General features: G+C 33.1%; 1 protein-coding gene across 5 annotated transcripts in view; it reads right to left on the bottom strand.

Moving 5' to 3' along the window:
* The window catches only part of PCLO (piccolo presynaptic cytomatrix protein), a 623741-nt gene that overhangs the window by 163110 nt on the left and 445066 nt on the right, over positions 1-15565 (bottom strand). For 4 of the 5 annotated variants that reach the window (XM_056799474.1, XM_056799475.1, XM_007504012.3 and 1 more), the window contains exons 12-14: positions 15486-15553; positions 13241-13452; positions 5503-5553 (exon numbers count right to left, since the gene is read on the bottom strand). In XM_056799474.1, the coding sequence (XP_056655452.1) occupies positions 5503-5553; positions 13241-13452; positions 15486-15553 (331 nt within the window). Of the gene's footprint in view, positions 1-5502; positions 5554-13240; positions 13453-15485; positions 15554-15565 lie in introns of those variants that run through there. The other variant, XM_007504015.3, reaches the window with a different exon arrangement.

Raw genomic sequence — 15565 nt, 5'->3', positions numbered from 1 at the left:
AGACATGGAAGACATAGAATTTTCATTATAGAGTTGACCTCAAGATCACTCAGGGAACTAGTGGCAGTTAGAATTCAAACCCAGATATCCTTGCTTTGAGCATTTATGAAGTACTAAGTAGAAGGAATTATGCTAAAAGATAGGGATATAAAAAGAAAGATAAAAACAAAAATAACAGCCTGTAGCCCCATTTAAAAAAAACCACACACACAACATTGGTAGGTAGATTGTCTCATTCTAGAAGCACCAAGATTTTCAACAGAGCTGGTTTATAGAGTTCATAGAGAAAGGAAGATTGTTAAAAACAATCAAGTTGAGGGCCATGTATTCTAACTTTTGATTCTAGAAATAATAAGAGACCACTGGATTTAACTGAATGATATGACATGATCAGATAAGAATAAATAAAGTAGTAAATGAGTCAAATTATGTCAAAATTACTTCTGATAAGGGAAATTAGGGAACGAATTGGGAAGTGATAGCATTTGGTTTGAATGATGAAGGATGAAAACAATGCAAAAAAGTAGAGATAAGAAAGAATGACATTCCATATATAGGAAACTGTGTGAACAAAACTATAGAGATAGAAAATAGTGGACTATATTCCAGGAGTAGATTTGACCAGCTAATTATAGAATGAGAACAATCTAACATTTATATGGTACTTTAAAATTTACAAAGCCTATATTATAAATTATCTTAAATTCCCCAAAACTCTATGAAGTAAGTACTACAAAATTTTTATCTCATTTTACAGATAAGGAAAGTAACTCAGAAAAGTTAAATGGTGAGGAACAATAACTGTGACAAATATGGAAAGGCATGATGGCATTATTTTATGAAAGATGTTGGCTATTAGGCTAAGGAGTTTGGACTTTAGGAAGTCACTAAATGGTTTCTAGAAGATAATTATTATATCATGTCTGTACATTGAGAACAATGAGAGCAATTTCAAGTTTTCTAAGATGAAACTAGATTAAATATCTTGGCATCAAACTGTTTTAAAATTCCTTTCAAATATTTTTATTGATACCAAACTTTACAGGGCATCTAGCTTATTAACCTCTTCATCTCTTAGATGAAAGAACTACTGCACAAAGGCTAAATGATTTGCCTAATATTGCAAAGGTACTTAGCCTTCAAACACAGGTCATTTGAAGCCAAATTTGATGTACGTTTTAAAAATTATTTCTCAACCTCAATCAAGTCATCAAATACTTTATAGATTCTGAATGTGACACTGTAATAAATATATCCTGCCACTGACTTGCAGCTGAATACTTACACCATATCTTTCGCCTGTCAAATAGCAATTAAGTCAACAATACCATTGCCTTTTGAAAGGGCACAACTGCCCTAAGGTTTCCAAAGGTAATAGTGATCCACTGAACCTTCTTGAGTAGCAGAGTGATATGATTACATTTACCACCTGGGGACATCAATTTGGCAACTACACAAATGATGATTTGGAGGGCAAAGAAAAATTAGAATGCTATTAAAACAATACAGGAGTGTGTAGCTCTATGAGTAGAAAAAGGGAGGCAATATGACCTCCAGAGTTAGAATTGAGAAGAGAGCTTACATATGAGGATTTGAATGAAAGCAAAATCTAATGTGATTCTCAGGCTGTAAACATTGTGATTAGAACAATGATCATAGCATTAGCAGAAATAGGGAAAGTGGGGGAAAATGTGTGTGTGTGTGTGTGTTTTTATTGTTTGTTTCTTGTTGGAGGGGAGACATAATGAGTTTTGCTTTGGAAGTATTATTTGAAAAGGATAAGGGCCATCTATGAAGAGATATTCAATACACATTTGGTAATGTAGTACTGTATCTCAAGGTTGAGATGAGGGCTGGTTATATAGCCATTGAAGTCATTTGCATAGAAAATATAATTTAACCCAAGAGATTTGATGAGATTGCTGAGAGAGGCTATAATGAGAAAAGAGGAAAAAGCTGAAGACAAACTCTTGAAATATACCCATATAAGGAGAGCAGGGTGCTTAGTGTACAAAGGAAAGGAACTGAAGAGTAAAAAGAGAGCAGGAGGACAGGATATCACAAAAGCTCAGGGAGGAAAGAATATCCATGAGGAAATGTCCAGTAGTGGCAAATGATGCAGAGAAATCAAAAAATATCAACAATGAAAAAGGGCCAGTGGACTTAGAAATCATGTGATCACTGGCAAATTTGTAGAGACTGTTTGGGATGAAATTTAGGATACATGTAGAAGAGTGGGTGCAAATATTGCTGGAAAGATACTTTAAATATTATGAAGATTGTTTTGACCAATAATCTTTCAGCAGGTGTAAACATTTTTAGATAATTTTCTCATGAAAAATTCTGGGTAAAAGAAAAGAAAATGGAATGACAAGGTAAAGTTATATAGAAAGAAAAATAGTGAAATAAATTCCTTTGTTCCATAAATAATTATGTTAAACCTATAAAGGGAACCCTAAATCTAAAGCAAAAAAGAATGCCTACAGTCATTTTCATTTTGATTTTCTGATTTCCAACCACATCTATATACAATTCAAATATTTATTGTAGCATAATCTCATTTTTCATATGCTGTGACAAAGTCATTCTATAGTTTCTTCCACCAAATAATTTGTTGCCATTTCACTTTATAGAAATATTTCAAGAAGGAATAAAAATATCATTGAATTAAATTGGTACTAGTATAAATTCTTAAGGTTCAAGTAACAAACACATGCAACAACATAGAGTAAAAGAAGAAAGTAAAGCAGTGAAAGAAACCCATATCCAGTGATAAAAATCACATAGGATCACAGATTCAAAGCTAACATGGACCTTAGACTATAGTTAGATTTCCATATTTTAAAGATTAGAAAACTGAGGTACAGAAAGATGATTTATCCAAAGTCTAAAAAAAACTAAGATTTTAAACCAGGTCCTCTTAGTATATTGCACCATGAGATTAGGAGTATTTGGGATATCCATTTAAGATAGAAATATGTCTAGAAATGGAAAAATCAGAAGAATTTTATGGCATATTCAATTAATCATTAAATCATGCCTATTAAATTTTCCTTAATCATTTTCCTACATATATTTCTTTCCATTACTATTTTCATCACTCTATTTCCGTCCCCTATCACTTTGTGCTTAAGAAAATTACCATGACTCTTAATTGGTTTCTTTGCATTTGATCACCATACTATTGCCAAAAGTTATCCTATACCCCAAGATCAGATTAATTTTCTTTAAGTAATCACCTTCTTGATATTCAAAGACCTTTAGAAGTTAACCTTAGATTACCTTTCCATAATTCCCTATTATGAATTTGTTGCATGAATAGCCAGAGGTGTCCATTCTCATACTTTATATTTTCCTAAGGTAATACATTTGTTCATGATATTCCAACTACCTACTCTTTCTTTTCCAGGTAAAGGAATCCTACTAATCTTTCAAAGACCAGTTCAAATTCCTCTTCTCTGTGAAACTTTCATTCTTAATTATTACTCTCAATGATCCCACCCCAATCTACAGAGACTTCTGGATTGAGAAACCACTTAATGCGACTTTCTGTGGCACTCAGGTGATTCTTTTTATCAATATTTATTGGTGCCTATTTTTGATTTTGTATGTAATATTGTTGCTCCCCAATCATTGTTAGGCCAGTATACTTTGCTATGCAGATTTCTCGTCAAACTCAGTAAATGATCTTATTTGCTGGGGGAACTTATATTTCCATGACCAACTAAGTCACTTTATCTATTGCTCCTGTGATCTCGGCTTCAGAATGGTGGGCCTTCACATTTGCTAGTTCTGCATTCTGAAGGTCCCTGGCCATCTTCCTTCCATGATCTTTTTCATCAACATTCTCCCTCCCCATCCATACTCATATATATATGTGTGTGTGTGTGTGTGTGTGTGTGTGTGTGTGTGTGTGTGTGTGTGTATTTCTTTTTACCTTCTCTCAGAATATTAATCAAATTAGCACTGCCATTTGTGGAAGAGAAATGTTAAGCAATTGCTCTATGACACCTAACAATCACTGTGATTTCCCATCACTGTCCCAGTGTTTGGCACAAATTCAGTTTCTATTAAATGTCTTTTAATTTTCAGACTTAGATTAGATACTTAATGATGTCAAGATCTAATTGTGCTATATATTTATATGGACTCTCTAAATCCATCAGCACAGTGTGCTTCACACAGATGGTATTAAAATAAATATTTACTGGTTAATTGATCATTGAGGATACTGATTCAGTCAGTAAAAGAACATTTCTAAAAGAGGGAAATAGACTAGTATATAATGGAATCTTATGTATTTATAGCACTTTTAAACTAGTTCAAAGTGATTGAGATTCTTAAAGCTTTAGTCACTGGAGAAATTTCAGGAAGTTTTGAATAACAATTAAATCAACACTACCATGCATGGACTGAAAACACTGTTTTCAAAAGCCTTTTGGAAGGAATCTGAGACACTATTACTGTCTCTTTTTCAGAGCAAGGGAAATTAGAGATCTAACAATTGTAAATATTATTCAAAGAGGTGATTCTTCTTGTGAAGTCAGGGAAACTGCGTGTGTGTATGTGTGTGTGTGTGTGTGTGTGTGAGCTTGACTTTGATCTATGCTGTCTATGAGATAAACTATGAAGCTTTATCTTCCTCATAGTTAGAAAGAACAATAAAAAGTCACTTTTATATAGTGAGCCTAGAGAGAAACTGTTAAGAATGTGATATTGAGAGAAACTAAGAGAGATTTGTTTTCCTGTCATGGCTGGAGATTAGTCAGGGAACATAGAGAGAAACTATTATAACTTTTGTTTAGCTAAGAAGATTCTTATGAAACACTTTATTTGTTATACTGAGTGTACTAAATGATGTGGTCATCTGCAGTTATAATGAGTGCTTGAGAAGATGCTGGCTTTGAACTTTCATAATGCAAAATTCTTTTAAAGTATCTTATTTTATTATTTATTTATGGTCAACAAATTACATATTTAATAGATTTAATATTTTTAGCCTGAAAACATCAGATTATTTTAGTATATAAAGGAACATAAGCAATTAGCATGGGAAAAGAGATTTTTTTCAGGTTTTAAAATAATATTTGATTGACCAAATGCTTTCATTTGGGAGAAAAATAAAAAAAAATTACTAACTAATGCAAATATATGTAAATATATTTCTGTATTGCCATAGAGCTCTGAATAAGATTGAATATGGGGATCAGGTAGCAGCTTGAGAGAAGACTTGAAAGTTAGCTTCATGATCTGTGTAATCCTATTACATGTCAGGAGTTATTCTCTAAATCTTGTTATAAGAGAGTACTGTGTTCATTTTTATTCCATTAAAATTCCTTACAAATAAAATATTTTCCCTAAAAATGAAAATTAAACACCTCTTAATATTATAAATAAAAAAGACATTTTCTGCTCCATTGATTCACATTATCAACAATTTCAATGGGTAAGGAGTTTCTCAAAAATATACAATAACAATTAACTTATTTTATATTTTCATACCTGAATTTCTCCAGTAATTGGATGAGAGACAGACTTTGTTGCATCAGTGGGCTGCAATAATAAAGAACACATGAAAAATTATTACATAGAACAATCATATTCTGAGTTTTAATTAAATTTGTTGGTTATGCAATTTTGATTTTAAAATATATTGCATTCAATTTTCAGTTGATCTGTTTCAAATAGGGTTTCTATTTTTATTTTTTTCTTTTCCTGCTTTCCTACCCTCATCATAATTATTAGTATTTTAAGGTATATTGATCAGTCATATCAGAAATAATACCTTGTGTTGTCTCCACTTTATAGGTCAGGAAACTAAGGTTTATAGTGATAAAATGAGTGGCCCATGAATCAAGGTTAATACATGGAAAAGATGGAACTCAAAACCAGTTCTTCAGATATCAGGACTCTTTATACTATACCATGGAGCTATCATTGAAAGTTTTCTTTGGGAAAAAATAAAGAAAATGAGCTTTGTGGCAACTAGATTGTTCAAGTCAGGCCTTGAGGTGGGAAATTCTGGGTTCAAATGTAACCTTAAACACTTAGCTGTGTGAACTTGGGCAAGGCACTTAAACCCAATTTCTTAGCTCTTACTGTTCTTCTGCCTTGGAATTGATACCTAGTCTTAATGATTCAAAAACAAAAGGCAAAGTTTAGTAGAAACAAAAGAAAGTGATCTTTGTCACATGAAAGTATAAATGACTGATTAAAGAACTGTGTTCATCATTTCTTGCAATCTTAAATGATAAATGAAAATTAGATTGTTTCTGAATTAATAATATTGAGGGCATCAAATTTAGGCATTAAATTGTTAATGAAAATTAATGAAACTGCAGTATATAAAAGACCCTACTTTTTTTTTCTTTTATAGAAAATTCCTATTTACAGTCATTCATTTGTAGTAGCATTTTTTTTTACATAGTTGTAAAGGCTTGTAATACATTAGGTGTCCATAATATATGAATGTAAGAGAACATTGTGTTTTGATCTACTGTAGTAAAGTATCAACTGGATTTTCTAAATAAATTGTCAGTAATAAAAATAAACATTCATAGGCAACAAGACAAATTCTATAATGGAAGCCTTGGTGATTTCATTTTGCAAATGAAAAGAATAATATTATAAACCAACATGAAGATAAATGTAGCTTAGTCATTAATATCCATTTTAAAGGATAATTCACTTTAATGAAGAACTTAACATGACCCTTCAAAATAATTCAAAAATACTGATATTCTGTGACTTTGATAAAAAAATTTGAATAGGAATGACGATAAAAATTATGTGGGAAAACATGAAAGAAAAGCTTGTATGCTACTCTGAAGCCTCAATTCAATATATCATAGGTACTTTCTATAAGTTGTATGAAGCTACAATTCATAAACAATGAATGACATCATAAAATTAGATTTTAATGTATATAGAAATAATTTTGAAACCATCTGATTATATGTAGCTTAAACATTGGCAAGTTAGTATTTAGTAGAAAGGGCAAAGATGGCAAGGCATTGTTTCTAATTGCAGCAAATGTAAATGAATCTCTTTAAACAAGTTTTTACTAATAAAAAAGTGAGATGGAAAAAATATACTATTAAAAATTTCAAGGGGGCAACTGGGTAGCTCAGTGGATTGAGAGTCAGGCCTAGAGATGAGACCCTAGGTTCAAATCTGGCCTCAGAGACTTCCCAGCTGTGTGACCCTGGGCAAGTCACTTAACCCCCATTGCCTAGCCCTTACCACTCTTCTGCCTTGGAATCAATACACAGTAGTGATTCCAAGATGGAAGGTAAGGGTTAAAATTTTTTTTTCAAGAGAAATATAACTGGTATAAAACAACACTGAAATAAAGAGGCCAAAAGAGCTCAGCAAGCAGCTTATCTCAAAAAGCTCTGCCAAACTCTGCAAAACATTGAGACTCAAGGAAAGTATCTGTCTAAAGGACAAGGTAGTTTGTAAAATAATTCAGGGAAGGATAATTTAAAATAAGAAGTTACAAACATCAAAAAGCAGTTTAAGAAAACTAGTAATCCAAGAGCGAGGTGGGGGAAGCCAGCAGCAGAATCAAATGATCTAATGAATATGAAGATATGAAACTGGAAAGGCAAAAGAAAGAAGAAGCTGGATAGAATTTAGTAGATTTTAAAAAATAAATACTGAGACAACCCAATTATCAATTATAATGTATACTTTGAAAATGGAATCTACCAATATGACATACTGTGTTTTGGAAAGAAACATAATAGCCTTCAAAATGAAGTCAGGAAGAATGAAAAACATGAACTAACTAAATGAAACAGGAAGTTGTATGGAACGAGGTATTATTTTCCAGCTACTGTTGTATTGATATTTAAACTAATTGTTATCACAAATTCAATTCAATTCAATTATCATTTATTAAGCACCTGCTATATATGACTCTCTGCATAGAATCCTCAAGTGGTATAGAAATACCTCTCCCACCCATATAATAAATCAATTAGAGTTCCATTTTGTTGGGTTAATTTCTCACATAAAATAAATATATACAAAAATTACATAGGCATTGTGGAAGGGATGTGACCTGAATCCTAAGAAGTAGAAACTTCAAGAAAATTACAGATCCATCCAAATACATAGAAAAATAAGTGGAAACAATGCTGAAATGATAGATTTTTTTTCATTGAGTCCTATGGGTGGAGTTATTATATTGAAGAGGAGAAAATGAAAAGGAGCACACTTGGTAGTGACAAGGAAAACCAATGGTATGATGGAGGATAAAGAATCTATTCAGTCTTTTCAGCAGTAAAGAACAGTTTCAAGTAATACAGGGCTAGGAACACAGGTATCAAGAATTATTTATATTCTTTATCAGCTAATCAACAAGTATTCATTAAGTTTTCATTATATATCAGACACTATCTGACACATTATGTTTCAGTCACTGGAGATTTCTCACCATTCCTGATTTCCTGATCTCAAGGACCTCATGGTCTCTTTGTAGTGAAATCATATATACACACACGTCAATATTTATACAAAATAGATACAAGACAATTTTGAGAGTGGCTAGGCATTAGCAGCTGGAATAATAGGAAAGATCGTAGTTTGGTAGTAGGTAGTATTTGAGATGAGCTTTGAAAGCAACTAGGAATTCTAAAAGCAACCTTAAAGGAAGAATCAAGGAGACATATCTAATTTAGTTGAGTTATTATTGGTTTTCTTTGGTTAAGCAGTCCAATAGAAGCAGCAGAGGAGAGAAAGTGAGATAGTTGTACAAGTCAGTAAAAATGTCCATATGGACCTTTTCTGAAAAAAGAATTGAATGCAAGAGAGACAGAAGAGAACCTATGAGAAGAAGTCAGAAGTTATATATATGTCCTTGAATAGTCAATGTCTGGCAGATATGTAATCCAATGGAAAGTTGCTAATGAATCTATGATTTTTGGGAGCTGTAGAATTCACCTGTTCTGAGAAAGTCTAGGAGGGGTGTATAGGCAATTTTTTCTTTTATGTTTCAATACATCATTTTGAAGATGGGGACTGACTGGATATTCAAGGGGAAAAATAGATTCCCTATATCAGGAGTATATTGGCTTTCGGGAACTTTAAATCTTGTTAAAAGGGATATTTTTAACCTACATTCCACATGATGCTCTTGATGAGTTGTTATAAAGCTAAAGGTAAATTTATACTTATGTTTTTCTGTTCAGAAAAAAAAGTTCTTTTATTTTCTTCCTGTCAACAAAATAACAATGTGACCAAGTCTGATAATGAAAGCCTTTTATTTTCAAGAAGGTGCTTTTACTAACACCAAAACAATTTCCCCTCTCTCTGCCACAAACAAAAAAGAGCAAATGAGATGTCCTGCCTGCTCCCCAGAGGCCGATAAGAAATTTGCATTGGTCTTAATCTTGCTGGGAAGAGAGAAGGTAAGAGAAAATTGAGCATCTTGCCAGAATAGTAAAAGAACTGGCTAAGACAGCTTTTCTTAAAGAAATGAGCTCTAACATATTTAACATATGTGCAATTATGCACATGCCTAATTTTATTAGAAGTTAATGATAATAATAATATACTGTGGACTATGGTCTGATTAAGTATTCTAACACAGCCCATAGTTCAATGCCATAAATCTCAGAAAAATTACTTAGAAATAAAATCTTGGAATTCCATTTCATGTGCAAATATTAAATGCTGAATCTTGTAATTAGAGTACTGTATTTGACTGTGTTAGTGTCTTGGTGGTAGCTAGGTATTATAGTAAATGGAATGCAGCACTTGGAATTAGGAAAAATTTAGTAAAGATATATATTATCTGTGTAAACCTGGACAGTTCTCAACTTCTCTGCCTCAGTCTCCTTCATAAAATGGGAATAACAACAGCAATTGATTGGTTATATATATATATATATATATATATATATATATATATACATATATATATATAATATGTATTATATATATGTGTGTGCGTATGGCATATATATGTATATAAAGGTGTGTGTATACACACACACACACACACATCTATATATATATAAACTATAAATATGATATGGAGGGTTTTGGCCATCTCTATCAAGCAAGAAATTCCTTAGTTGCTAGTAATAAGCAGACACTCTGACCACCAACTTTTATATAAGGCTGTCTGGTACAGAAAAGCAACAAATTAGAGGTCAAAGAGATTTGGCAAGCTTTTAAATGACATCATTGTATGGATGAGTCCACATTCTCTGTTTTCGTCAGTGAAATAACCTTCCCAACATAAAACTGCATCCAAAATACTCTTCTCACATCAGCAAAAAGAGAAAATAATACACAACCTGATTTCTGGCACAAAGCAAAAAAAAAAATAGTACATCAATACATGAAGCAACATCCCACTGTGCTGCTTTGATCTTTCATTAGTTGCCAGAGGAACTATAGAACATTTTTTTCCACTCTCCACATGACATCTGTCAAAAGAAAGGCCAGCTAGACCTGTAAGTGACTAGACATTGAAAATCTTTGTACTTTATTCTGTGAATGCAAAATGTACTTAGGTAGGCATCCATCACTTTGGATAATTCTGAGCATTTCTAATATTTCTTAATGTTCCTAGAATCAGAGGATTAACAGTTAATATGTGAACTAGGCAAAGACATAATTCTATATTTGAACATGTGTTCTGGGGAATTATCTTTCAGGAAGAATGTGTTCTAATACCATACTATAAGCTTTTCATTTGAACCTGGTCCTTTTAGTAAAGTTAAATCTGAGCCAAAACATGTGGGTGATGGTTTCAGTAGGATTTAAAACATAAAATTTTGACCCCCCAAAGAAAAATCCTAGCTGCCTTGTTTATAATGCTAGCTTAATTTAGTTTCCAAAAAAATCACAATAACAAGTTTGTAGACGGGGAAAAATATATCCTTGTCCAGCCTGGCATATCTTGCACATTATTTTATAGGTTTAGTGATTTTTTTAGTTTTAATGGTTTTATAGGTTTAAGTAATGCTAAGTGAAGAATTTTGACAGATTTCTCTCAGGACATATCAGTTCCTATGTGATATCATCATGTGTGAAAAAGAACGATTATTATTGTGATGAGGGTAGGGTTGTTGGGGCTCCCTAATCTTTGGTTCATATTATGATCTATGACACTCGTTTTTAAAAACCCTTCCCTTCCGTTTTAGAAGCAATACCATTTATTGGTTATAAAGCAAAAGAGCAGTAAGAGAGACTTGCCTAGGATCATATAGCGAGGATGTTTGAATCCAGGACATCCTATCTCCAGATCTAGTTCTTTTTTCACTGAGCCACCCAGTTGCCCATGAGCTCTATGATTCTTTACAGTAAGGGGGAAGGGGAAGTACCTGTTGTATAATCAGTTGGTAAAAAAGCATTTATTAAGCCTTTATGATATGCCAGGCACTGTGCTTAGTGATGGGGATAAAGGGAATGGCAAAAACATAATTCCTGACCTCAAGGAATTATCATTCTAACAGGGGCAACAACATACAGATAACTGAGTACTATATACATATATATTAATGTGGTTATATCCAGACTCATATATATAATAGATGGAAATCTCAGAGGGAAGGCACTAGGGGCAGTACTGGGGCTAAGGATAAAAGAAACCAAAACCACAAGTTTAGGGAATCAGAAGAGTTAGATTTTATCTGTTATCATCCAAAGAGCTAGCTGTGAGAACCTGGGTGAGTTATCTGATTTCTTTCCATCTCAGGCTCCTCCTCTGTAAAAGGAGGGAATTAGATTAGTTGATTTATATTCCAACTTTAAAACTCTTTGCTTCTACTCACTACAAAGAATTTGGATTCTGGAAAAGGAAGGAATCTATTGGCTGAGAAAATTTTATAATTACACATCCAAAAATACACACAATGTGTTATATATATACATATATATATATATAGTTTTGTGTGTGCACAAAGCATTATATATTTATATTGTTTTTTTTGTGTGAAACATTATATGTAATATTTTGTGTGTGTGGTGTGTATAGAACACAAAAAGAAAGATCTTTGTGTACAAAGAAGTCTTATGAAGGAGAATGTATATGTACACATCATACATACACATGTAAATATACATATTTACATTTATGTATAGGAGTATGCATATAATATAGAAACAGATAATGGCATATCTGTGTGCATGTATACATATGTGTATACACACCTACATGAACTCCTATAGTTGTGGGTGTGTCTAGTGAGTTCAGCATAACTGAGTACAAAAGCCTTAAACACAACTCATAATTCTCTGACTTGTCTTCATCTTGCCTATCCATTTACTAAGAAGTGAAAATGATTTTCATCTTACATAACTCGCTCTTGGAAATTTACTCTTTCTCCATTTGTGCTCTATAAATAAAGATTTGCTCTATAGATTGTATCCAGTCCTCCATTTCTTTCTGAAAGGATTGCAACAGCCTTTGGTCAATACTAATGAACTTTTGACTAGGAAATCTGCTGCCTTCCATAGAGTAACAATGCATCAAGCAGAATACATGGAAGGTAATATCAGAGGAAAGCACTAGAAGAGTAGCACTAGGACTAAGGATAAAAGAACCCAAAAGTACTAGCTTTAGGAATCAAGAGAAATCAGTTTAATTCATATCTTTCAAAGGGCTAGTTGTGAGAATTGCACTGCCCCTATTTGGAATTGGGAAAGTGCAAAGAATACACTCCTATTTGTGAAAGGGGTTAATGGGATAAGATGAGCTGTTTATTTAGAAATCTCCCTATGTGTAGAGGGGCCAGTGAACTGTAAAAGAAGAATTAGGACTGTAAGGTCATGGTTATAGTGCTGGGGGGTATCTAAGAGACCATCCAATCCAGGCCTTTTCCCAGTTTTACATATGATTAAATTGAGATTGAGATAGGCTTAATTATCCCGCCTAAAGTCACATATGTGTTTTTCTTTCTCTTACTTTTATTGGTACAAAATGTGTAAGAATAAAAATCTGCCAAGAATATAAAATCCAATGATCTAGTATAATCTACTTTATACTTGTAGAAGCAAAATTCACTTTGATGGATTAAAAGGATAGATTATGGCAAGAAATGATCCTAACCTATAAGAAACATTGTTTTACTTTTTGTTCCTTAGCAATTATGTTATCAGAAGAAAAGTGAAGCTGCTGGAGCAGAAAGCTCATGGAATTCAAAATCATCTCTTGTCGGTTCTGCACTGAACTAAAGATGAGCTGAAAGAAGAAATCAATTGGTAACATTTAAAAATGGCTCACCTTGCTGCCATGCCTTTTTTTGCTCACTGAGGGAGATCCTGGTTGGCCAGGACTAGGAACAGCACTGGATGCAGCTGATGTGGGGCCAGAGTGAACATGTGACCCCTTTTCAACAACTGAAGAAAGGACCAATGGTGACTGCTGGAGAGAAACTTTTTGGAGTTCAGCGGCTAGCTGTTTTGGATCCACTCCAGGGGATTTTGCTTTGTCCACTGCAATAAGGTAACAACAGCTTTATGTTCTAAATCCATGTCAGAAAGATTTGCTGCCAAACCATAACCTCCTCCATCCACACTATAAGGAAATTACTAACATATTATGGATAACATCATAACTTTGTGGGGTCAGGAACTCTTTTCATGTTTGTCTTTGAAATCTCAAGGCCTAGCACAGGGTCTTGCACATGTTAGGTACTTAAATGCTTCTGGATTAGGTACATAATTATATCTCTTGTGTAATTTATTCTTATTTTCCTTTGCTCCTTCATGTGCTTCTTGATCATCAGTAATTTTCATGGGTTTCAAAAGAAGTTAAAGGTACAGAAGAGGTTGTAAATCAGAGTTCTTGCCAACTTTTTAACTTTCCTTCCCAAAAGAATGAAAATAAAGTACTTCATTTTGAAAAAGAAAAATGTAGTATGTGGAATCAAAGGGGCAGTTCTTTCTTGTTCCAGAAACATGCTTTATGTGATCTGGTTTTTTTGTCTGTTTTCTCTACCTTCCAAGCATCCATTATATCTCTAAGTAAATCTTAATAGGGCTTTGCTTATTGGGGAGAGATTTCTTTCAGAATGTTTTTTATAAATACTTCTTAGTATTAACTGTAAACCTAGCAACCAAAGAGAAGAGAGAAAGTGCTGCATTCAATAAAGATGAAGACCTGGGCTTGAGCCATGCCACTTATTAATTAGGCAAATTTGGACAAGCTACTGAATTTCATGAAATCTATTTTTTTCATTCACTCATTCATTCAATAAGCACTTCTTAAACCCTTACATTGTGTGATAAGTTTAATTATTAATTAGGAGCTGTTATTGACTGATAAACAATCACTGACTGAAAATTGGTATTAATTACCTTGATTTTGTAGTAAGAAATAGTTCAAGCTATTAACTTATAATAGCTGAGTTAAATCAGCTTTAGAATATAGAATGAATGTTAAGCTAACCATTTAGGTAAAATATGCTCAGGTGAGAATAGAATTCTATTTATCAATTCAATATCAGAATAGCTGTATGGCAAAATTCCCTGCTATTCAGATCCTGCAATTCATTGTTCATTTTCAGTCTAAACGCCTTCTTTCTGAAATACCATTTCTTCCCTTTTTTATTTATAATCCAACAACAAACTGCTCAGGGCGATGGAGATTTCTTGCTCTACCAAGATTTTAGTCCCTCTTTTCCAGTGGATTGTCAAGACCTTCTTTCAAACCATTATAACCATATCATGGACATATTCTTTAATCTAATCCAATGTCAGGATTATCAATAGCCCCATCTTCGACACACTTTGATCCCCACCTGGACAACCACACCTAAGTTTATTTTTGTTGTTCTGATGTAACCCCCCTAGCTTTCTTTCTCTTTTTCCCTATGAAAATAATATAGATTCTGAATCTGAGGATCTGAGGTCAAACTGGGTATTTCTGTAGACCCATTTACATAGTATGATTTGTGTATCTCATATTGAAGTTAATGTACTCAGCAGTTTTATTCTCCTAGTCTTCTTTTTTTTTTACACAAGCCAGGACAATATTAGAAAAACACATTAGAATCATAATCAACACTCTCTTCTTTCTCTTAGAGTTGTTGAGGAAAAATGATAAAATGAAAGTGCAAGCACCTGTTAACTATCAGGAGTTGCACAAGTATAAGTAGTTCTCCTATTTCTTAAATTTAATAATGATGCATTTTTTATTATGATTTGAAGAGGAGCTGGATGTTGTAATGGATAGAGAAATGGCTTTGGAACCTCAAAGACAGAGGTTCAAGTCCTTCCTCTGAAGCATGTACTAACTTTGTGATCCTTGGCAAATCAAGTTAAACTCTCAATTCTTGAGGAAACTTTCTCAAATTTCAGGGCAGATGCTCATTTGCTCTTAAAGAGTGACTGTGGTCATTTAAAAATTCCTTTTAGAATTATAGTTCCACTCTCTATCTCTGCAAAACTAAATCTATTTAATTTTTTAAAAATGTATTTGAGGGATCTGTCTTCTAGGCAATTGGAAGTATATCACTTTTACATACCAGCCTTTGGTGGCTCATGTAGTTCCAGGTGCTGGGGATTCTCAGAATCAGAGAGCATATTGACATCCCTAAAGAAAACA

Source organism: Monodelphis domestica, chromosome 5 (assembly GCF_027887165.1).
Source record: "Monodelphis domestica isolate mMonDom1 chromosome 5, mMonDom1.pri, whole genome shotgun sequence".
In the NCBI taxonomy this organism is placed as follows: domain Eukaryota; kingdom Metazoa; phylum Chordata; class Mammalia; order Didelphimorphia; family Didelphidae; genus Monodelphis; species Monodelphis domestica.
Note: the sequence above shows the minus strand (reverse complement) of the source record. Positions and strands in the feature narration are given on the sequence as shown.